Below are 25,175 nucleotides of genomic sequence, written 5' to 3' on the forward strand. Positions count from 1 at the left end.
ACTGCTAATGTACTGAACTGCTAGACAGTCACTGAGCTGAGACATGGTAAAACACTGTAGATGTATAAAGGCATGAAATGAGACATAAAAGAAAGAAGGAATTAGAATTCCCCAGTCCTCTTTTATTTACAGTAATATCAAACCATCCACTTGGCATGCTTTCTGGTTTCCCACCAACTGAAATTAGGTAGGCTTATCTTTGGGATCATGCCATTGTATCCATGTCAGTGGATAGAAGAAAAGGAACAAATCAATCCTGGAGCAGAAGAGTATCATACTGCTCCAGCTCGACTCGAATGCAACAGGAACATCTGGGCATATCACACCTGAACACTTAGAGGAAAGAAGGAAAGCTGCTCTTCATTTTTAATTTTTTAAAAATATTTTTTCAATTGTAGATGGATACAATACTTATTTTTATGTGGTGCCAGGGATTGAACCCAGTGCCTCATGCATGCTGGGCAAGTGCTCTATGACTGAGCCACAACCCTGGCCCCTCTTCATTTGTTTTCAAAGCAAATTAATTTGAAACAGGGAATAAGTGATCATCATAAACTGAATGTATTAGTCTTTTAGACCTTTCGCCTAAGAAACAAAGTGTTTCTTTTTTTAGTACACTATCCTAAAACAAACTTATCAATAAGCCCTAAAGATTTAGTACAGACATTACAATTCCTATTTGTTTTCCTCTTTCCTTTCTTTAGACAAACACCAAATAAGATGAAGGTGGAGGGTATGAAACACAACAGGAAGCTGACTTAGGAACCCTGACTTTAGCTAACCTGAATCTATTTAGAAGTATATAAACATTGCTATTCAAGCAAGGTCAAGTAAGAGTCAGACTGCTAGAACGTCGCTGAAAAATAAAACAATAAAAAGGTTGTTAATAATAACCTTTTCAAAACCCACAGGCAGGTTACTTCATCCTTTATTTATTTAGGTGTGGTCCTGAAGACTATCCCAATTTCCCACAGATCTCCTCTCAATACTACTGCAATATCATGGTATAAAGGAACTCAAAAGTGCCATTAGACAAAAGGACCAGTTTTTGAAAACCAAGATGCTGTGTAATGTTTGAATGAGAACATGTGATATGGATGGTCAGATGAAAGATACCAAAATGTCAGACAGCCCATCGACTGGTGTTGCCATAAGATTCAACAGTCAACATCAGTCTGATAAGCTACCCGACAAGGTGGTACAGCCATGGAGATGTCACGACGGTAGGCAAAACAAGCAGACATTCAGGTGGGATTTGATAAAGCAAATCAAGCATTTCTGGCTTGTTGGGATTTAACCCCAATTCTATTCTATTTTGACACAACATTAGTATCACTTTTCCTAAAGGAAAAAAATAAAACTGTTTATTTTCTTCCTAAGCAAAACAAATAAACAGGTTCAATCAGAAACATCCCCAAAGAAAATTACATTAAGAATAAAATACAGAAAGGAAACCGGGTTACATGTAAAAATAAATTTCTGTCTGTTAAAACCAGAGTACATAGCAGCTAAAATGAACAAATAATGAGAAACAAAAGAGTAATTTCTCTTTCTGGTGCTTTTTTTTTTTTTTTTGGTGCTGCTGAAGATGGAACCCAATGCCTTGCACAAGGCAGGCCTGTACCTCAGCCCTCTCCAGGAACCTTTCTTTGACTTAATACATATTACCTCTCCTGTCCTATTTTCAAAGCATGAAATCCCCAGACTAGGGCAATCCCATAGGTGCCATGTAGCTGCTGATTCCAGCATAACAAAAGATACCATGGTGGTGGCTCTTTCATGCAAATAAATGAAGACTCTGAAATTCTGGTTGTGGTGGATTTGGCAAGGCTGTCAGTTGGAAGAAGCTAAAAGGAAGTAAAAAATCAAAACGCTCAAAAAATGGACACAATTTTGGAATGATCAAAGATGTCTTTATAAAGTTTTTCCATGACTTCATTCTAAATATACAGGTTAAAAAATGGTGTCGCCCATTCGTGAGACACCAACCAGATTTTCCTTTATACTGTCTCAAATTTAAAGATCAATATCCCCAGCGGGTATGCAATGCATCATAAAATGGCCTTTTTGAGGGTGGGAGAGGAAGTTTGGGCAGGATGGCATATTAAATTGTACCATGATAGACATGCAAGACTGTTATCCAGTCTATATAATTTATATACATGTTGATGACTTAGAAAAACAAAGCAATCATTTCTGACAAGCCTAAAAAGCTTGACATATTTAACATACTTAGGAACTGTTTGTGTGGAGGGAATTCTCTAATCGTACCATGTGGGCCTTTTGAAAGTAACAAATAGAAGGCCAGTTTCTGTTAGGTTTGCGGCTGAACATCTCATTCCACCCTAATAAAAGAACAGTGCGAACTGGATTGAGGGTGGATACCTTAACACATAAAGGAAAAGTATGTCAGTGCAAAATATGGACTAAACTGCTTTCAGGAAAAAAGTTTTTAAAATTGATACAGGTTGGAAAAGGGAATTTCCCTTCCTGGTTTGGAGTCCTCCCAATTTAAAGCAGAACCCATCCATTCTAATTTGTGCAGTTAAAAACTTTCTCTGCTTATTTAGTTTTCTCCTCAGAGTTCAACCGCTGCTGGATTCGTTTGGCATAACTTTGTGCCATAGAGTTAATGATAGACAGGATAAAGTAACACACCATCACCACGACCAACTTCTCGAACATCCAGGACAACCAGTTTTCTCCCTGCAGGAAGAAATGCAGAAGGATTCACGTGACAAAGGCTTCATTTGTTTAACAGTAAAAAGGGGATCATCTACCATATTTTAAGCAAAATGATGAGAATTTGAAGCTTATAACTTACAAAGCCTAAACAGCTACCCAGAACTCTACACTCCAACCAGGGCTTTTTACACTTGGCCACAGAGATTTTGCTTTGTTGGATGAAGTCAATGTTGATTTATACAGTTTAGAATGATCTTGAATAATTGCCTTCTGTTCCCTAAAGCTGCCTTGCAGACACTTGCTGAGTACTGTCAAGATGGTTAAAAAGAGTTTTGTTCTGGGAAAGAGAGCTGTTTTTAAGATATAAATTTAAGTCATGCTTGGGCAATTGAGGGCAGCAAAGGGCCACATGAAAAAACAAGCGCTCTTCCTTGCAATTTCCCATTTCAGGTTATTGCTTACTCATCCTCTTCTAGTCATTTCCCCTTGGTTCAGAACTATTTACAGAAAAGGCAGGCTTAGTTTAAGTTAATGTCTTCAAGTTCATCTATGTTATAAACCTTGGTTTATTTTTTAAAAATAATTTTCTCACGACTGAAATGAAAAACAGCAGGTAGACATTTAAGTTACCTCACTTAAGTCTAATAACAAAGTATTAGTAAATTTTAACTTTTTAATCCGGTAGAGAGGTATATACCTAATAAGTCATTTAAGATCAAGGCAACAACTGATTCTACATAACTGAACCATTATTTTCTATTAGCCCTAGGCTTGTTTTTGGAAGATGCCCAAGAAGTAGTTATACTTTTTTTTGTCTGATTTAAAACAAAGACTATTTCCCAGGAGAAAGTACATGGCAATTCAACTTCTGTAAAGGAAACTGGCAAGCAAACCTCACTGTGTCGAAAAATGTGAGAACTGTAAATCTAATTTCAGCCTGAAACTGAATGAGGGAGAAGAACCCCGAATAAATTCTCACCTGTGGTGTGCCCATTTCACTTTTGTGGTGAAGCTTCTGCCGCTGAGCTTCCAGGTATTCCTGGAATGGCTTCTGCAGAGACGGACCTATGCCGGGGACAGCACTGGAAGCAGGGTACAGAAGCCCAAGGCAAAGATACATTTGGGAAGAAAAGCAAGAGAGATGTTAAAGAAATTCCACTTACCGCCTGGACTCAAAAAGCAGGGATTAGATAAAAAAAGGAACAAAATACAATAATGAGTTGTCAAAATCTTGTGAACTCTTTTAGTGGATAAAAATTCTTCCTTCAAACAACTCTTTAAGGTAGAAAAATCTCTTAACATGTCTTGGAGAAACTAAGAGTTAGTTCTCACAATGAGGCCAGCTCAGCTGATACTGCACACTGGTATGGTACAAAGAATAAAATGAATGACTTCTGAGAAGTCCCACATTTATCACCACCAGTTCCTGTAAGAACTGGTTTGAACCGATTAATAAGGAAATGACTTATGCTTGTGTCATCCCCAGTTAAAAAAGAAACTGCCCGCCCTCTCTCTGACTTGTCCCATCTTCTCAGAGTGGGCGGTACTTTCTCAATCTAAGTCCTTATTAGGACAATCCGTGCATGCGTCATCCTTATCCAAAAAGAATGCATTAGCAAATTTGGGAGGCACCTCCCCCTAGTCAGAAGTCAGTGATTAACAAAGGAACAAAGAAGGAACTATGAACCTTGAATCATTTCGTGGTTTATGGTGGACAGATTGCACAGAAACTCCTGTACATTACTAAACAACTTGTTCTGAGATGACTGGGATAGCAATCTCTGATAAGGCTCTGTACTCGAGCTCCCTCTCACCCAGAATATGCGGAGGCAGTGCTGTTAAACCGGTTTGGCAACTGCAGATCCTGTTTTAGACGCGCTCACAGGCATTTTTAAAATGGTAACTTGGGGCAGCTTAGAAAATCAAACATCACAATCTCTTTTCTAGGGCCATTAAAAGGGTATTCTAAAATATACTTCCCTAAAAGTATATGGAATCACATTAACTTCATCTGTTTTCTAGAAAAATACAGTTGCTGTCTTTTAAAAAAAATAAAAAAATAAAAAGCAGAGGAATCAAAGAAAAAACTTTTTTCCTTCAGCAATTGTATTTACCAGATGCTAACAAATTCTTAACTCTTGGCTATTTTTTTTCTTTGATCCTATTATCTCCACCACCAAACACTCAAAGGAGTGTTTAGACTCCATGTTATTATGGGAAAAACTAAAAAGAAAGTACAAGAAATAGTCTTTGCCCACAAGAAACTTAAAATTACTATGAGAATTCAAAATTCTCTCTCTCTCTCTCTCACACACACCAAATACAGATTCGAAAACAAAAGATGTGCAATACTAAAAATTTGGTACAGAAATTAGTTATATGTTAAAGAACTGGAAGGAGAAAGGACAGAACAGTATGGGATGGAGTGGTCCAAAAAGTCCTTTAGTGAGCATTGAAGGAGGTGTGGAAAAGGATTGAACAGACATTTATAGTAAAGGTGAAGGAAGAGGCCAGAAGAGCTATGATAAATATCAAAGATGGAGAAGTCTCCATCTCCATCTTGGTCTCTAAGTGACCTCTAAATGGCATTATGATCTCAAGGTGGTAGGCCAGAAGAGCTGTGTTGTATATCATCAATGTTCCTAACTACAAAAGGCAAGGATAGGATAAATATTTTTTAGAGGAAAGATTTACCTTAGTAGTCCAACATTTCCTTATGTAATATATAGCCGGGATGCAAATAGCTCAACCATTTACACTAGAAATAAACCAGATAGGGCTGGGGTTCTGGCTCAGTGGCAGAGTGCTTGCCTAGCATGTGTGAGGCAATGGGTTCGATTCTCAGCACAGATAAATAAAAAATAAAGGCCCATTAACAACAATAAAAATAATAAGTAAATAAAAGTAGTTAAGATGGATAATTTAAAAAAAGAAACCAGATGAATAAAAACAAACAAAAACTCCAGCAAAATACAGGCATAAAAAGACTGGTTTCAAAACCAGCAGATGTATAAGAACTATTTTTTTCCAAGTCAATTCATTCATCTTAACATTAATACTCTATGTTATCATTTTCAACTACCAATGAGAGCTGGGGTTGTAGTTCAGTGGCAGAGCACTTGCCTTGCACATGTGAGGCACTGGGTTCAATCCTCAGCACCACATAAAAATAAGTGAATAAATAAATAAAATAAGGTATTGTGTCCTTCTACAACTAAAAATACTCAAAAAACAAACAAAAATTACCAAGGATAGCTACAGTTAAGTAATTTAGAGAAAGCAAAATTTAAGATCTCAACGTTAGAAAGATTCTAATTTGTTGTTGTTGAGCCTAGTGAGGAAGGGACTGGAAACAATCATTCCCGATTCCCTTGAAAATAATTTGAAGAGATAAATGATTTGCCATTTTAAGTCCATTGTAAGTATAAGAGATACACTTCAGCTGTTCTTTTATAGGCCACTGTTCAATCACATGGTGTGCAAGTTTCAAATAATTATTCTGGGGCTAATGCTGAGATACATTTATCAAAATGCTATGTTTTATATGTTTTGGGATTCTGTTAGTGTAGGGGATATACACAGATTTCTACAAGAGACTAGGAAAACAACTGAAAATAAATAAGTTTTAGTTGAGAGTGGTGGCATACAACTGTAATCCCAGCTGAGATGGAGTATCACAAGCTTGAGACCAGCTTGGGTAACATAGAGAGACCCTATCTCAAAAATAAAAAACAGCTGGGTATGGTGGCGCATATCTGTAATTACAGTTAAGGCAGGAGGAGTGAGGCCCAGTCTCAAAATTAAAAAATGAAAAGGACTGGGGATATGGGGTAAGTGGTTAATTCCCTCTGGGTTTAACAAAAAAACAGAAACAAACAACCCATTTTTTTCAGTTTCTGTGTGGTACTGGGTATTGAACCCAGGAGTGCTTAACCATTGAGCCACACCCTAGCCCCCCCCCCCTTTTTTTTTAAAGAGAGAGTGAGAGAGGGGAGGGAGAGAGAGAGAGAATTTTTAATATTTATTGTTTAGTTCTCGGCGGACACAACATCTTTGTTGGTATGTGGTGCTGAGGATCGAACCCGGGCCGCACGCATGCGAGGCGAGCGCACTACCGCTTGAGCCACATCCCCAGCCCTAGCCCTTTTTAAATTTTATTTAGAGACAGGGTCTCACTGAGTTGCTTAGGGCTTTGCTAAATTGCTAAAGCTGGTTTTGAATTCACACTCCTCCTGCCTCAGCCTCCCGAGGATTATAGGAATTATAGGCATGTGCTACCACTGCAAAACACCACAGTTTTAGTAGCAACATATTAAAACTAAGACTATCATGAACAAATAAATGATCTGAATTAATCTAAAAGTTAACACATTTGGAATTTAGGTCTAAAGTGCTATAAATCCAATTATTTGTCAATCTCTCAATCTTTTATTATGTATTCATCAAAACTTTAGTTCTAATTTAATTTCTCCATCTCTAAAAACAACAGTGTAAGTTACTGAGGGCTCAGTTTACACAAAACATTTTTATACTGAAGTTTTCTTAATAATCATTAAAGCTATTTCAATAATGGAGCAGACAAAAATTAGAATTACAGCTGTCAATCTTAATATGGATATAATGTGAAAAATAACAGTTTGTAACCTCCTCCCTCAAGTTGTTTTCAAGCAGCAGTCCAGAAGCAAGAGTCCATTCTGACACTGATGATTAACTTAAAATGTACATATTTTGGGGCAGGGTGGGGAAGGGACACACCTACATCATAGCTCACTGGCTTTTTACATTTGGTTTAGGAAACAACCTAAATGTCATGCTCTAAAAGCCATTAAATTCATAGCAATTCTATGCATTTGGCTAAGAACTCTCAAGTCTCAGTGAGTGAGTAAAGTCCTATTTGCCATTGCCATTTGGTTTTGATTAAGTTCAAAGAATTGAGGCTTTGTGATATAGGAAATATGCAGTTGGAGAACAAACACAGGAAGAGCTATTTTGCAGTCAGCAACTGAACTAAAACATACATAAAAGAGCCTCTTAAATAGCTACTTACTCTAGGTGAGAATGTTATAAAGAAAAACAAAAAAGGAAAAAAACTGATCTCTGATTTTCCTTGTAGATCTCCAACTTGGTGGGTAAAAAATCTTTGTGGGTAGCAGGTAGCATCTTGGTATTTTTATTCTTGGCAGAAACCAAAAGCAAATACAATATCAAAAACCAATTTCCAACAAATTATTCTAGTGACAGTTCTTCAATTTGGTTACTGATTAAAAAATAATAATAATAAAAAGAAAAAAAACCCTAGAAATGGTAAAAAGGTGGTGGTGGGGGGGGAGGAAAGACAGGCAAACAAATTACAAAATTCCAAATCCATTTAGAGTTCAAAAATCAGTTTCATGGGCACAACTGTTTACCATGCTCACATATTTAAGTGTCTGTTAGAATAGACTCAAGAGGGGCTGGGGATGTGGCTCAAGCGGTAGCGCGCTCGCCTGGCATGCGTGCGGCCCGGGTTCGATCCTCAGCACCACATACCAACAAAGATGTTGTGTCCGCCGAGAACTAAAAAATAAATATTAAAAAATTCTCTCTCTCTCTCCTCTCTCACTCTATTTAAAAAAAAAAAAAAAAGAATAGACTCAAGACAAACTACTTTGCAAACTTAATTATTGTTAAAAAAAAAGTCCATTCAAAATAACATTTGGGGGCTGGGGATGTGGCTCAAGAGGGTAGCGCCTGGCATGCGTGCGGCCTAGGTTCGATCCTCAACACCACATACAAATAAAGATATTGTGTCTGCCGAGAACTAAAAAAGAAATAAATATTAAAAAAAACAAAAAACAAAAAAACCAAAATAACATTTGGGCAAAATTCTGTCAGCACTAAATAATTTGCAAACAAAATCTCTTATTTTTCTACAATTTTAAATATATACATTACTCTGCTTCTGGAAATCACTGATATAAATTATAAGAAATCTATAATTTCTTCCTTAGGGAAGTTTACATTATTCTCTGTACTCACAAATGCCAAAACATCTTCTCAAGGAAGTAACACAATTGGCAGAGGGTATACAGACACTGGGTGGAGGGATAACTGTTTTTCATAATCTATCAATTTTTATTTATTGGTTAATGTGGAACACACACTCATTCCAAGCATGCATAGAGTTTATTGGTCATCATTATTCCTGTTTTTTAAGGGACTCCTTTCAAATTGTGTCTTAAACATGTTAGCTCACCACATATAAAAAAACAACATTTGATTTACTTTTAATCTCTTTTCCATCAGGAGAGTGTCATCCAAATAGGTTTTGTTATTAGAAAATAGCTGAAATTTTCCTTAAACTGGTCATGATTCTGTTTGGATTTTTCTAGTCAGATCTCTTCTGTGTTAATTTATCTTCATGAAACTAGGTGGTGTACGTAATTTTATTTTACTTTTTTTGGTACTGAGGATTAAACCACAGGTGCTTAATCACTGAGCTAAATCCCCAGCTTTTTTTTTTTTTTTTTTTAAAGAGACAGGGTTTCCATAAATTGCTGAGGCTAGCTTTGAACTTGTGATGCTCCTGCCTCAGTCTCCCAAGCCTCTGGGATTACAGGGGTCACTGTGCCTGGCCTTTCTTTTTTATCTTTTGAACGTGACTACTAAAGAGCTGATATAAGGAATGAATGAATATCAGTGTTTCAACTTCTTTGCTGTTTCTTGTGAATGCATTATTAGTATTATCTTCATTCTATTATGTCTTTTTAAAATAATTTTTCAATATTTATTTATGTTTTTTAGTTCTCGGCAGACACAACATCTTTATTTTATTTTTATGTGGTGCTAAGGATTGAACCCAGCGCCCTGCGCTTGCCAGGCGATCTCGATACCACTTGAGCCACATCCCCAGCCCCTTCTATTATGTATTAATATGAACATTTTCAAGCCTATGTCTGTTTTGTGAAGGTTAGTTTAGTTAAAACTAGGAATGATAACCTATAAATCTGATTGATAGAGTACAGAAACACAATAAACTGCAATATGCAAAAAGTGAACAAAGAAAGAGAAGGACTCACAGTAAGCCCCTTTTGTAGTGTGGAAAGAATTCTTGCCCTGAAGTATCTTTGTATTCCCCATGACACGTGATCTTCCGACACGTGGACTGAGGGAGTGCCCATAAGACATCCTCAATGTACGTATAGTCATATAATGTTTTAATGTATTATTACCACAATAAAGTTATATGCATTACAAAAATATACAAAAAAGAAAATAACATAAATGAAAATAAAAAGAACAACTATTATTTTATTATCATCTGACAGTAGTGACCATTGGTTTAGATCATGAAGCTAAACTACAAACATTATACCCTGTTCCCAAAAGGTAAAAATCATCTTAAGGCTTAGTTAGCAGACTAACTCAATGTAAGACTATTAAGTAATATAACAGAGGGGAAAAAGCTATTTCTACAAAAATGGTTGTCTACTTTTCTCTCATTCTTCTAATGAGCCTTTACAGTCTGGAGAGTCAAATCTCAAGAGACTAGAATTTTGTGTCCACAGCTAAAACTTTTAATTATGTTCTGAATAAATATCAGGGCTTTAAGAATTTCCTAGAGGGGCTGGGGATGTGGCTCAAGCGGTAGCGCGCTCGCCTGGGATGCGTGCGGCCCGGGTTCGATCCTCAGCACCACATACCAACAAAGATGTTGTGTCTGCCGAGAACTAAAAAAATAAATATTAAAAAAAATTCTCTCTCTCTCTCTCTCTCTCCTCTCACTCTTTAAAAAAAAAAAAAAAAAGAATTTCCTAGATTGAATGAGGGCCCCTGTATGTAAATCAATAAATCAAATTTATCCTCTGGCTCCAGTGAATTCTGTCATTTGAGATTTGGCCGAGGAACATAGAAACAAAACCCTAAACAGAAAATGTTTCTCTTCCAACTGAAACCAAAAGACTCCTGCCCTGAAGAGAATGAATTTTACATTTAAGATTATAGTGGGATGTATTTTCAGGGATGAAATAAAAGCCCTTCCCCATCCTACTCTCATCACATGCTGATATGCCTTCTGTGCAAAAGAGGTGATCACAGTGTGGCAAAAGTTCAGCAACAAGATGAAGTAGCAATTCTGTTTGTTGGTAACAGTCTGGTATATAATTCTCTTTTTTTAGAAATGTGTATTTTAGTCAAACATTGTAGAGTTAAATTTTCCTCCCCACACTCCAGGCAGTGATCTAAACAGGCTTAACGGTTAGTATTTTAATGAGTTGTCATTTCCTGTCTGATAAAGATTCTCACAGTATTTAACCACCAGTTTCTCTGGGAACCAACCAATCCTAGAGCTCTGCTCATAATGACTCAGAATGGACCTCAGACTCCTGGCCTGACTCAACAATGATAGATTATCCTCTACATGAAAATGTCTTCCTCCTAAATTGGACAGTTCAGGAAGGGTGGGGGTAGTTTATGGTGCAATTTTCTGAAAAAGCCAAAGGTCACCTCATACCAACTCTCATTAATATTTATAGACTACCCATCTTTCCCTTAGAACTTAACAGGGACAGGGGGGGAAGACAATTGTTACCTAATCAATCCGGGAATAAGAACATGAACTGGTGCTAACTGAAAATCAACCTATACGTTAACCTAGTAAAAATAAGATCTAATAATTCTGTATGACTGGAATGAAAGTGTCATTACCATTTAATTTAATACAGAATATGAATCTTTGAAGTTGATACTGTTAGGAAAAATTGGTAGCCTATTCAAATCAAGTTCCTTTATTTTTTTTAATTTTTATTTTTTTTAAGAATGAAGACATTTTTTTGAGAGAGAGAGAGAGTGTGTGTGAGAGAGAGAGAGAGAGAGAGAGAGAATTTCAATATTTATTTTTCAGTTTTCGGGGGACACAACATCTTTGTTGGTATGTGGTGCTGAGGATTGAACCCGGGCCGCACGCATGCCAGGCGAGCGCGCTACCGCTTGAGCCACATCCCCAGCCCTCAAGTTCCTTTATATCCTTGGAACTTAGAAGAGCACCCCAACATAAAATATATTCAGGATCAAAATTATATACTATATTATGTACTATAGTGGAAAATCTAGGAGCTTCTTATATATGTTGGTAGTCTCTGGCACCTTCTAAAATTCTTTGTGATTCAACCTCAGGGTTTGAGATTAAAACATCTTGAATTTCATTTGCATCTGTGCCCCTTTAAATGATTAAAACCTCTTTTGTACTCAATTTAGTCCATTGTGTGCAGAGTGGTATTATAAACATGATACCTCCGTTTCCTCATGGCTAGGTAGAAGGAAGACCACTGCTTTATCCAGAAACATCAGGTGTATGATTATTACTGCCTCACAACAAATTTTGATCACAAAAGAATCTGCAATCTCCCTTGCCTTTGAACATTTCAAATTGTTTTCTATAATCAAAATGAATTTAAGACCTTTTTATAATTAGCAACTACTCTTTGAAATAAGCTATCATTAAAGAGCAGCTCCAGAAAACAGAACCTTGTTTTAGAATGCAGACCTGTGCAGCAGGAACCAAGCAGGCACTGGTGTTAATAAATGAGGCCAGAGCTAAAGGAGCATTCTGTAAGACCCAAGTAAAACTGATGGACTGACAAAAACAAAACTCTGTTCAAAGTCGACTGATTTCACCTCCAGCAACTAAGGAGGCTCAGACAGGAGGATCACACATTTGAGGCCAGCCTACACAATTTAGCAAGCCCTGTCTCAAACAAAACAAAACAAAACAAAACATCCAAACAATAACAATAATCAAAACAGCAGAGTTTTCAGAATTTTAAGATGAGACAGTAATGAGTGTTTACTGGCCTTGAGATCACTGAAAATGGGATGATGATAAGTGTACCCTGAAAAGTAACAGTAATGTCTGGAATTCAACCTAAGATTAATTATTTGAAAGACTGGAAAGGCAGAAAATCACTACCTGCAAGTAGAAAACTATGGGGAAAAAGTTTGCGTTCTTTGCTTTGAAGGAACATCAATCTAGCAGGTGCTAGGAGAAAGAAAGAAAATGCATTTAAACCCAGAGCACTAACTGTAACAGCAGCAGTGATCAGCCACAGCAGTGCCCAGGCTGATAAACGTGAACAAGAGTGTGGAAAGAATTTATGTTACCAAATTCAAATAGCTGCTGTCTGAGACTGGCACTTTAGCTCAAACTCCAACCTCCAACGGGGACAGATAGCCCACTGTAGCACTGCCTCCATGTCCTCCTTCTCTATTCTACATTGTAGAATTTTCACTTTCAGTTTAAGGATGAACTGATTAAAAAGGATAATCAACCCACATGGTTTTTCATTCTCTCTTCATTCATCTCTTACCATTTATATAAAATTAACTTCTCTGTGCCTTGGTTCCCTCTACTACCCAGTAGTAGTACCTCACAGGTTTTGTTATACATATTAAATTAAAAAAATTAATAAGGCATCTGGTACAGGGGTGCTTACTAAACGTTAATTTGCTTTCCATAGCCTTCCTTCCTTACTTTTTTTTTCCATTTGTATTTTCTATCTCTAGCTTTTTGCTAGTCTTTCCCTCAGCCTAAAACATACAATGGTTTCTCCCCTGTTAACAAGTGAATAAATGCATTTAGTCAACAAATATTTATAGAACAATTAAAATGTGACAGGAATAACCTTGGCCTGCCTTTTCCTTTACTCCAGTTTCATGTAATCCAATATAAATGTGTTTTAGTTTTGATCATTCTGAAATGCTCTAATTATGGTCAACAGTAACTTCCTAATTCAATGTCCACTTCTCTCTCATCTAACAGTCAAATTATACTAACTTTTAATATCTATGACAAAAACATAGAAGGACTAAGTATCAAAGGAGAAGGATACATAAACTATCATGGACGTGAAAGGCAAGAAATTTTCCTAAACTGCAGAAGAAGGTTATGTTAAAATTAGAGTACATAACTAAGTACCAGCAGTTGGGATCTTAAAGCCCTTAGTATCCTTTTATTAGATAATATAAATGTTTGGGTTTTACACTTCCATAACTTTTCTGATTATTTCATAATGATCCATGTCAGAGAATCAGGTACATGAAGCATTTTACATTTTAAAACGAAAGGATATATTTTCTTTTTGTAGGAGAAAAAGTCCAGGCTCACAAAGCTCATTCTGACTGCTCTTCATAGTAGTAAGGAAAACGAAACAACATTCAGATTCAAGCACTTAATTACTTACTGGTTGAAATGATCTCTCTTACCACGGGCAAGCACTACTCTGAGGTCAAGCATCAAGTTAACTCAGAAATAGGAGACAGCAAAGAAGAGCATGGAACATTCTGTATCTGGTAAAAGTTCCTGTTCCAGCCAACTCCATCCCCCATCCCTGATCCCTCCAGTTCAATGATTGAGTTATGGAAACTTTTCTTGTGTGGTAAAACTGGGGACTTTGTCTTCCAATAAGATCCTGGCAACCTGACAATGAGCCAATGTTTTGCATATGGTTTGTTTCGAGTCACATACTTAATGTTATTTTCTGGGAATTCTTATCCTGTATTTGGTGAGAATACTGGAACATGTCATTTTAATTATAATTTTTAAAGTTAGATTTGGTTATATTCTTTAAGAACTATCTGCACGTCTCTCTCAATGGAGGAAGTCTAAAATTAAAAATCAGATTTAAATTAGATTAAAAATTAGATTTAAATCATAATTAAAAAAATAAAAAAAGACTATCACAAATGTAACACAGCCTTTAAGTTCTAAAATTTCTTTGGTTTTATCTCCTGACTTACTTCAAAGAGTGAAAAAACATTACATGCCTAATCTTTTTTTACAGAGCATTTTCTCTATCTACCTGCTAAACATACCATAAACCAGAAGGCTAATACCTAAAACCTCTTTCAGAATATATAATTGATTTATTACATTCTTCAGATTTACATGTATAATTAGATCAATCCTTTGATATATAAAAATAATAAGAACACCTTCCCTTAAATCTAAAGATACTAGCAACTACTTTTTAGAACTATCCAAAAAAATATATCTATTAATTATTTCTAATTGGGAGAAGGCCTATATTCAAACTCTGGAATATTAGGATTGTCAAACAATGAATGATATATTATGCTAAAAATACCATAAACTAAAGGCTTGCTTAGGGTATCATATTTAGGTAGGCCACTCCATACATACATTGAGAATAGAAGCCCTTAGAAATATTTGTCAACATAGCACTTGAATCTCTGTAAAACACTATACCTAATTACCAGAGATATAACTATCAACAGTAACCCTTCCATGTTACTTGGGGTCAGGGGTGGAATGGGGTGGAGAACAGGCTGGCCTAGCAGGCTGCAGGCACACCTGAGGGATTAGTTTGCCCAAATTTGGCCCTAGACAAAAGTAAGAAATAGGGTATATCCTATGCCTTATTTCAATCTTGCGCTCTTTTTTTTATTTTTAACAAATATTTATTTTTTAGTTGTAGTTGAACACAATAACTTTATTTGTTTTATTTACTTATTTTTATGTGGTGCTGAGAATTGAACCCAGGGCCTTGCACATGCCAGACAAGCACTCTACCGCTGAGCCACAACCCCAGCCTTCAATGTCTCTTTTTATTCATCTTTTCCTCTTCTGAGTTGTTGCTTTCATCATTCTCATAGGTTCTTTCCTATGCCCTCATTCATACTGCAGTAAGTAACGCTCATAGGATCTTGGGTGTGATGGTGCACAAGTTGGGAGGCTAAGGCAGGAGGATTGCAAGTTTGAGGCCAGCCTTAGCAACTTGGCAAGATCCCGTCTCAAAATAAAAAATGATAAGGACTGAGGATAAAGTGGCAAAGAAACCCAGAGTTCAAGCCCTAGTAACAACAACAAAACAAAACAAACCTCTCTGAGCCAATCTTTAATTAGAAGTAAACAGTAATAATAAATAAGATAATAATTACAAAGGGCCCATTATGTTCAAAAAATAGTTTCCTCAAGAATTATTTACATAATCTCTGCTGAAAGACTGTCCAGATTAAGGACATTTTAGTGATTAAAAAGTAAACTAACAAGGAGAGATAGGCTTTCCCTCAATCTTCTAGGTGACAATAAATAGAAACTTGGGAAAATGAGACTTTGTGAACACAGGCAATATCAAATTTGAGACAAAAGGCATTTTAAAAAACATGCTGTGGAATGTTAACTCACTTGATATGAGTGTGTTTCAACTAAACTGTAAAATATTTGATTCCAGAACATTTAAAATTGTGACTGGAGCTGGAAATGTTGTCAGTGGCCTTCGGAACTGGAGAAGAAATGGTACTCAAAGAAACATGCTTGAAAGAACAGCAACTAGAAGCATGTACAGAAAGAAGTTAAATAACTGGCCTGTGGCAGAGTTCAAATCTAGATTTTTTTTTTTTGTCCAAAGTCTATTCTCTTTTCATTATACCACTCTCTAGCTGTCCTTGGGACTCATTTTTTTATTCTTTCTTGCCTTAATATCTTACTTTTACTTTAAATTTGAACCGATGCTGACCTTTTTCTTGCTTTTCTTTTGATTTTTTTTCTCTACCATTTATCACTCCCTTAATTGTGGTCACATATTTTTAAATATTCTTCAAAAGACCACATTCCAAATTTTACTAGTTTAGTTTGATGATTATGCTATACTATTTGGAGTTTTAACAATGTAAAGGGGAGAACAAACAAAGAAGTTTCTACAGTAAGTTAGAGGCAGTACTTTCAGCTCAGGTCAACAATGGATCTTTTCACTCTCTCTCCCTGTTTTTTTCCTGTGGTGCTGGGCATCGAACCCAGGGCTTCACGCATGCGAGGCAAGTATTCTACCACTGAGTTACATCCCTAGCCCAACAACGGATCCATTGATTCAATCCAAATATTCTCTTTTCTGAAATGAGTTGCTGATATATTTATTGTGATATAAAATAACAGATTTAGGTCTATTAAAAAACCATTCTTGGTGCTGGGCATGGTGGTCCACGCCTGGGTATGAGGTACTTAGGAGATTGAGGTAGGAGGACCAGGATTTAAGGGCCAGTCTTACCAGTCTAAGCATCATACTGACAACAATGTCTCAAAAAAAAAAAAAAAAAAAAAAAGAGAGAGAGAGAGAGAGAGAGAGAGAGAGAGAGAGAGAAGAATTCTCTTTAAAAGTTAACATTCATTTTAGGTTTGATGAATACATTTATTTATGTATTATTTATTTTGCTTATTATTTGCTACTTAGATAAACAGACAAAGGTTTATTTAGGAAAGCAGAGACACACGTGAGGAAGATTATGGGCCATCTCCAGAGGGAGAGACAGCTGAATTAAATGACTGATTGATTGATTTAGTGGTAATAAGGATCTGGCTCAGAAACTCACACATGATAGGCAAATACTACCACAGAGCTACACCCATAGCCTAATTTCTTTTAAAATATTTATTTATTTTTTAGTTGTAGTTGCACATAATACCTTAATTTATATGCGGTGCTGAAGATTGAACCCAGGGCCTTGCAAATGCTAGACGAGCATTCTACTGCTGAGCCACAACCCCAGCCCCATAGCCTTAATTTTTGATATTCATTTAAATCCTTTTATTTAAAAGCACTTCCTATTTCTAAATGTAGGAAAACAAATCATGTCATGTTCAATTGCAGAATATGATTAACAGATAATATTATTACAATACTAAAAAAATACCTTTTGGCATCTGATCATAAAGTATTACTATCACTTGCCAAGTCTGATTATTATTATTTTGTAGGACATTATAACACATCTTCTGAAAATGATTAAAGACTAGACATCAAAATGGGTGCACCCCTGCAATCCCAGCAACTCGGGAGGCTGAGCCAGTATGAGCCCTGCCTCAGTAGTTCGATGAGAACCCAAGCAACTTAGCAAGATCCTCTTTTAAGTAAAAATCAAAAAGGGCTGGGGATGTAGCTTAGAGGTAAAGTAGCTCTGGGTTCAATCCCTAGTCCAAAAACAAACAAACAAACAAAAAAAACCCAACAACATGACACCAATTCTAATTCAGTAAAAATCTGAATCCAGTAGGTCTAGAATATATTAGAACAACTTTATGGAAAATCATCTTTCAGAGAAAAGAATCACTGGAATTTTTTGAGGGACAATATTAGGAAAAATTTTTAAAAAGGAACTTGTGTTTCAAAAAATATAACATGTTCTAACTTAACTATTGCCCTAAAATTAAAGGCACTTTTATTTCTATTTACTGTTGATAAATAATATAATTTCTTAGAAATTCCCAAAGGTGCGTAAACAAACAAAGGAATCCAGATTATACAAAGGACTTATTAATTTTTATTGGCTAGATCTTTATTTGGACAGCATGTGTTCATTTATTCAGCAGATAATTTCTGAGCACCTGCTATGTGTAAATCAAGATGACAGGCGCCCTGAACATAATAGAGAACAAAAATAGACAAGGTCTCTGCCATTAAGAAACTATTATAAGTTAGGAGTAAAGACAGTGTTAATACACCCACAAACATAAATGTAAAACTGTAACTAATAGTACATGCTGTGGTACAGAGAGATCCCTGGTAAAGGAGTATTTGATCAAGTCAGGGAAGGTTTTCTGATAAGGCAATAGTTGAATCTAAAGGACAATATCTAGGTCAGTAATTTTCAATGAGGGTAGACAGGTTTAGTGGCCACATAACAGATTATAGGTGGTATGTCACTGTGCCTGGCTGAATCATTTCTGATTGTTAGGACTGGACGGTACCAGTAGATATACTAGATATACTGTGGACATCTAGGACAAAGATGCTACTAAATATCTTAAAAGTGCACAGGACAGTTCTTCACAATAGTTATCTGGCCTAAAATGTAAACAGTGCCAAAGCTGTGAAATTTTGAACTAGGCAAATAAAAAAGCAAGGGGCAAAGAATGATCAGTGATGAAGACTCAAGTATTGTCAAAATGGTTTCATTAGAGGAGACAGATGATAATAGGGTTTATAAATCTTGTCAAGGAGTTTTAGCACTATCTTAAGAATTAAGAGAAAACAAGTGAAGGGTATCAAGAAGCAGAGTTGAGGGATGAAGACAGTGGTAGCAGCAGCTTTTAAATTAAAATTTCAAGGTTAGTGATTGTAGTACAGTGAACAGATTGGAAAGGAGTAAAACTGGATGTGTAAATCAGATAGGAAGTTCAGTAACATAACTTCTTTTTTTTTAATTTTTATTGTTGGTTGTTCAAAACATTACATAGTTCTTGACTTATCATATTTCACACATTTGATTCAAGTGGGTTATGAACATAACTTCTTAAAAACTCTAAAGCCTGGAGAAACAGAAGGTGATAGTGCTGAGGATACAGAAGTAGCTAAAAAACTTCCTTCTATAAATGTTCAGTCTGGAAAAAGGAGAATCAAAGAAAGTGGGTGCCTTGTGCATGGTCACTTTACAATGTGTGGGTAGTGTGGTAGTGTTCTTTTAGAATTCTCCAAAGTGGAGCAGTAATCTCTCAGAGTGGATGAAATGTTCTCCTAGTATTTAAAAAATAAGGGGCAATAATATTCCTTCTTTTTCTTCGAATGTGATGTATGGTGACATATAAAACACTTTATCTGTAAGGATTCGGGCAGCAAAAAAAATTGAAGTAATTAAATTTTAATGTATAAGTTATAATCCACATATAATCAGAAATTCAGAATCAGTGTCTGGCTCAATTGAGTATATTCACAAAAACATATTTTTCCTTAATTACTAAAGATGAGCTATAAAATATTGTTAAATATATCATATATAAAATATGTCATAAAAATAAAAAATAACATCATATATAAGAGTGAATATACTAAAACCAGCTGGGTATAGTAACATAAGCATGTGATTCTACTTACTCAGGAGGCTGAGGCAGGAGGACTGCAAATTGAAGTCCAGACTCAACAGACCGTGTCTCAAAAAAAAGGGGAGGCTAGGGATATAGCTCAGTGGTTGTATGCCCTTGGGTTCAATTCCCAGTAATGTAAAATAAAACAAAATCCAATATAAATTTAAATAACTAAAATTTCCATAATGTTTTGTTATATAAGTAGCTTTTAAAATATGAAAATTTATATTAAAACTCATCAAACTGTACTTCAACAGGACACTCTTCTGCCGTGGGGCAGCTATATTTTTAAATGAAAAGGATATCTACCCTGTAAGCAGTGAATTAAAAAAAAGAAATTATATGAAAGATACAACCAAAAACCCAACAAATTTTGGTTGTATCTCAATTTAATACCCTATAGTATTCATATTCCAGACAAAGGTTAATTTGATTAACCAAACAACACAGGTTATTTCTTTACTGTTTTATCAGAGAGAACGCTATAATTTTGTGACATTATCATTTAAATCATGTTAAAAGTGGTCTTATTCACTTCTTAAAACTAAACAAAAAATAAAAGCATTTGATTTACAGCACAATTTTTTGAGAGAAACAATATACTCATACCTGATATATTTCAGTAATGTATCATCCTACTGTGCCTTATTTAATGAAATATTAAAATTTTATGTAAGATTTATATTTAAATTAAATGCAACTGTGTATCTGGCATCTAATTTTGGCTTAAAGTCATAGTGTGTTCAAAAGCACTATTAAACTGTAATGATACACATGTCTTATGTAAAGAGAATTTCTTATTTACTTGGAGGGGTTGCACGTTCAAATGCAAAAGCTTCAAAATAAAGAGCTATCTCAAAAATTCTATTCCAACTCATTTACTTCAAAAACTGAAATTAATATTAGTCCTTAGAAGAATTACTCACCCAATGAAAGCCACCATCTGCTCCACTATGTGCTTGCTGAATGTTATTATAACGAAGATTTTCTGTAAAGAAAACAGCAGTTAAAATAAAATAAATAGTTAGTCATTAAGAGAATCAATATAAATTCACAATTCTGATAACAGTGTTAAAAAGGTGAGGACCTGCACCTAAATGCAATTTAAAAATTCCTTTAGAAATAAAGAAAAGACACCATTTAATTCAAATGCTACTCACTTTGTATTTTAAAGATGCTTTTCCTTAAGCACGGCTTTAGTCTTACTAGGATACATGACTGTGTGAGGGAAAATATGAGTCATGAAACCCAAGACTGGGAGGGAATACTGGGCATTTGCTTGTTTTATGTATCTCAGAACCCTGTATACAACAGAAGTCACAGGTTCTCATATAGCCCCTACCACTGAAATCAAAGCTGATTACTCCAACAACAGGGGTCTGGACTAAAACTGATCCAGAGGATCTTGAAAAGATTATCCATCCACCTTTCATAGATGGTTTTTGTATAAGCACTGTGAACATTCCATTTCTAGATCCTGAATTAGCCATGGCCTTTCGGGTTTAGGGTTAAAGGATCTAGGACATTTTCAGTTTGGTGTTGATGGAGTACTTTCTTTCCATTAAATTAAAGACACTGGAATCTGTGGCTGTGGTTCAGTGGTAGAGCGCTTGTCTCATAAGAGTGAGGCACTGGGTTTGATTCTCAGCACCACATGAAAATAAATAAGATATCGTGTGCATCTACAACTAAAAAAAATTTTAAAAAATGATAAATTAAAGACACTGATACTAATACAAGAAAAGATGCCTTCAGGGTAACAACTAACAGAGATTCTCAGCTCAACTGAACAAATGTTAATATGAAATACTTACTAGGGATAAAATAAGGCACTGCTAAGGGTTTTCAGGGAACACAATTAGAAGGAGACTTTTTCAAAACCCTAAAGTTTCCTAATCTTTCCACAAACAGTAGAGAGATGGTAAGTACAGAAATACAATACACATTGCTGGGTATGGTGATACATGCCTGTAAGCCCAGCAGCTGGGGAGGCTGAGGCAGCAAGATCGAAAGTTCAAGGCCAGCCTCAGCAATTTAGCGAGGCCCTAAACAATCTAGTGAGACCCTGTCTCTAAATAAAACATAAAAAAAGGGATTGCAGGGGTGCTGGGGGTCATGGCTCAGCAGTGGAGTGCTCACCTGGCATGTGTGAGACCCACATAAAATGTGTCAAACATTTAAGAACATGTCTCAGCACCACGTATAAATAAATAAAATAAAGGTCTTGTGTCCACTTACAAAAAAAAAAAAAAAATATATATATATATAAAGGGCAGAGGGTAGAGTGTTTGAGTGTTTGCCTTGCTTGCATAAGGCTCTGAGTTCAATCCCCAGCATCACACAAAAAAGGGGGGGGGAGTGGCTGGGGAGCTGGGCATGGTGGTGCACACCTGTAAACCTAGTGGCTTGGAGGGCTAAGGCAGGAGGATCATGAGTTCAAAGGCAGCCTCAACAAAAGTGAGGCACTAAGCAACTCAGTGAGACCTTGTCTCTAAATAAAATACAAAATAGGGCTGGGGATGTGGCTCAGTGGTTGAGTGTCCCTGAGTTCAATCCCGGTACAAAAAAAAAAGGGGGGGGGCTGGGGATGTGGCTTAGTGGTTGAGCTACCCCCTGGGTTCAATTTCAATCCTCAGTAACAAAACACACAAATAAAAAACAATACACACAACAAACATACAGCTATAAATGCAGGCAGTGGTAAAAGAACAACAATATATTACAGCTCAAAGAAAGGAAAGGTCATAGTGGTGTAATTAATTAGGGATTCAGGAAGGTGTTAGATTTAACTTTGGCTTTCAGGGATGGATAATATTTCTTCAACTAAATATGCATAATTCTGGATTCTCTCCAAATTCCTGATAACAAACTCTTTAGTGTTCTGTTACTGTGTATAAAAAATTACTTTAGCCAAAGTAACCAAGGGGTTACATTGACACATAAAATGTGTTAGACATTTAAGATATTCTCAGCTCAATTGAAAAATGTTAATGTGAAATACTTACTAGGGATAAAATAAGAATAACAACAATTCTTATATCCACCCAATATAAATCCGAGGAAGTAGGTAGGTTTAGACTAAAGCATATTCAGGTAGAATAAGGCAATGTTATACAAATGGTGTATGATTATTATGAAGCTAACAGGACAATTATTATAGATAGATAGCTTAGCAAGAAAATCATTAAAAATGGAGGTCCATATAAAAATCCAGTTATTTGGCACTATAAATATTTTACTAATTAATAGAACTAATGGTTTTGACTTTCAGTGATTTCACCACCATCAGCTTTCCCTACCATCATTTCCTAACAGGCAAAATAAGCCAACCCATATAATTGCACAATTTCATTGCTTGAAAAACAAAACAAGATTTTCTTTTTATACGTAACAGCTTTAAAATTCACTCTGCTGGATAAGACATAAAATGTGTCAGACATTTAAGAACATGTCTTAGAGTCTTCCAGACTGGAGGTCTGAGTGGAGTTCTACCAAATAAGCAAAAGGCGCAGATCACCAAACAGCCCTATCAATCATGTACACAGAGGAAACAAGGGAAAGGGCACAGCAGGAAGACGAGAGTAGAAGGAACTAATGGTACCAAAATGAACAAAGAAGAAATTGTCTATTAAAGAAGGATTCTTAAATAGAAAGAAGTATCTTAGATTCAGTTATTAAAAAATTAACAAGTGCCTACTATATGCCAGATACCATTTTAAGGCATTAAAGTAACTCAGTGAACCAAAAGACAAAAATTTCTGACCTGAAGCTTATAATTCCACATACATTTGTGTGCTGGTGGGTGGGATGGTAAAGAGACAATAGACAACACTCATGTTAAGTAAGTTACGTGGTACACAAAGTAATATAGATAAAGTATGTTAATGTTAGGATAAAGTCAACATATCTAAGGATCCTTCTATAGGCAGAAGAGTTGAACCTGACTGGTGGAAGGGAAAATCCTGATCTAACATTACAGGTGGACTGATTTGAAAAATTTCAGGGAAGATTAACAGATAGTAAGACATCAATAAAAACAATATTTATTAAGAAGGATAATCTGAAAGAAAACCATGAGGAGATAGAATTACTATTAGAGAATAGAAAAATTTGTGTGGGGATGTTTCCCCTATTTCAGAAACAGCTAAAATATTTATATTATTACTCACTATTATTGTTTACCCAAGGAATGAAAAATGCTTGTTACCCCTTAAGCTACATCTGGATGCACATCAAGTAACATGCCTTTATAAAGTATGTCACTATGATACAATGGAACATAGCAAACATATCCCACATCTTGGTTTAGTGAAGGAACTCAGATTGTTTCCTTTCAGAAAGATAAATAGATTTTAGACTTCTTTTTCTTTTTCTTTTTTTTTTTTTACTTCCACATATCAGGCACAGGGAAATAGCTTTGACTTTTCGGAGCTTTGGTTGAATTGCAGGGCCTTAAACAAGTATTTTACCTTCTCTAATATGCTTTCCTTCTATGTGCAATGTACCTAATAACTACCTCTTAGGATTGTCTTGACAGTGAGATAACCAATGCAAATTACTCCACACAGGTCCTGATAAATAGCAGGCATTAAATGATTTAGTTTCTTTAATTACATAAATATTTTAAAACCAAAAGACTTCAGTTCAAATTCTAGCTGTTATTTATTTTTAAGCAACTAATTTTAAAAAAATATTTATTTCTTAGTTGTAGTTGGACACAATACCTTATTTCACTTATTTATTTTTATGTGGTGCTAAGGATTGAACCCAGGGTCCCGCATGTGTGAGGTGAGCCACAACCCTAGTCCCTGCAACTAATATTTAATTACAATCGTAACTGTGACAATTACAAAATGGGCGCAGTAATCCCTCTATTCTAGGACTACATTAAACACTTAAAAGTGTGAAGTACTTCATAAAAAATATGAATTACTATAACTTGAAAAATCTACTTACAATGTTTAAAAACATGCTAGATCTGAATCTTTATGAAATGAAAGGTCTGATAAGCTGTATATCAATCACTACAGATAGGGTACTTATTGTATGATAAATTTTGCAAAAATTCACAGAAAATTATTACATTCAAGAGGTGTAAAAGAGAATACATAAAATTTTATGGATTACTAGATAAACTGTTACAATCCAATGTTAATTAGTATTAAAGATTCCAAAAGGTAACTGCAGATACATTGCAAATAAATCAAAATAATTTATTATTTAACATAATATTTTATTAGTTAAAAAATTCTACTATGGTATTTAAATATACATATTTTGGGGTGCCAGGGATTGAACCTGGGACACTGAACTACTGAGCCATATCCCTAGCCATTTTTATTTTTTATTTTGAATTGCTTGGGGTGTTGCTAAATTGCTGAGACTGACTTGCATTTGTGATCCTCCTGCTTTAGCCCCCAGAGTCACTGGGATTACAGGCATGTACACCCAGCGTATTATGGTATTTTAAATTTTCAGTGAGTAGCCCTATGATGTTAAAAATCTTATGTGGTGGTGTACACTAGTAATCCCAGCAACTTGGCAGGCTCAGGCAGCAAGATTACCAGTTCAAGAACAGCCTCCTCAGCAACTTAAGACAATCAGCCATGTAGGGAGACCCTGTCCAAAAAAAAAAAAAAAA

General features: G+C 35.6%; 1 protein-coding gene across 4 annotated transcripts in view; it reads right to left on the bottom strand.

The window, feature by feature from the left end:
* Positions 1-411: 411 nt before the first annotated feature.
* The window catches only part of VMP1 (vacuole membrane protein 1), a 119,450-nt gene continuing 94,686 nt past the window's right edge, over positions 412-25,175 (bottom strand). For all 4 annotated transcript variants that reach the window (XM_081270450.1, XM_081270451.1, XM_081270452.1 and 1 more), the window contains 3 exons: positions 20,461-20,522; positions 3,665-3,767; positions 412-2,706 (listed from right to left, as the gene is read on the bottom strand). In XM_081270450.1, coding sequence (XP_081126576.1) covers positions 2,563-2,706; positions 3,665-3,767; positions 20,461-20,522 — 309 coding nt within the window. In that variant the 3' untranslated portion in view covers positions 412-2,562. The remainder of the gene's footprint in view (positions 2,707-3,664; positions 3,768-20,460; positions 20,523-25,175) is intronic.

This window comes from Spermophilus citellus (genome assembly GCF_964194105.1).
Source record: "Spermophilus citellus genome assembly, chromosome: 17".
NCBI classification, from domain to species: Eukaryota; Metazoa; Chordata; class Mammalia; order Rodentia; family Sciuridae; genus Spermophilus; species Spermophilus citellus.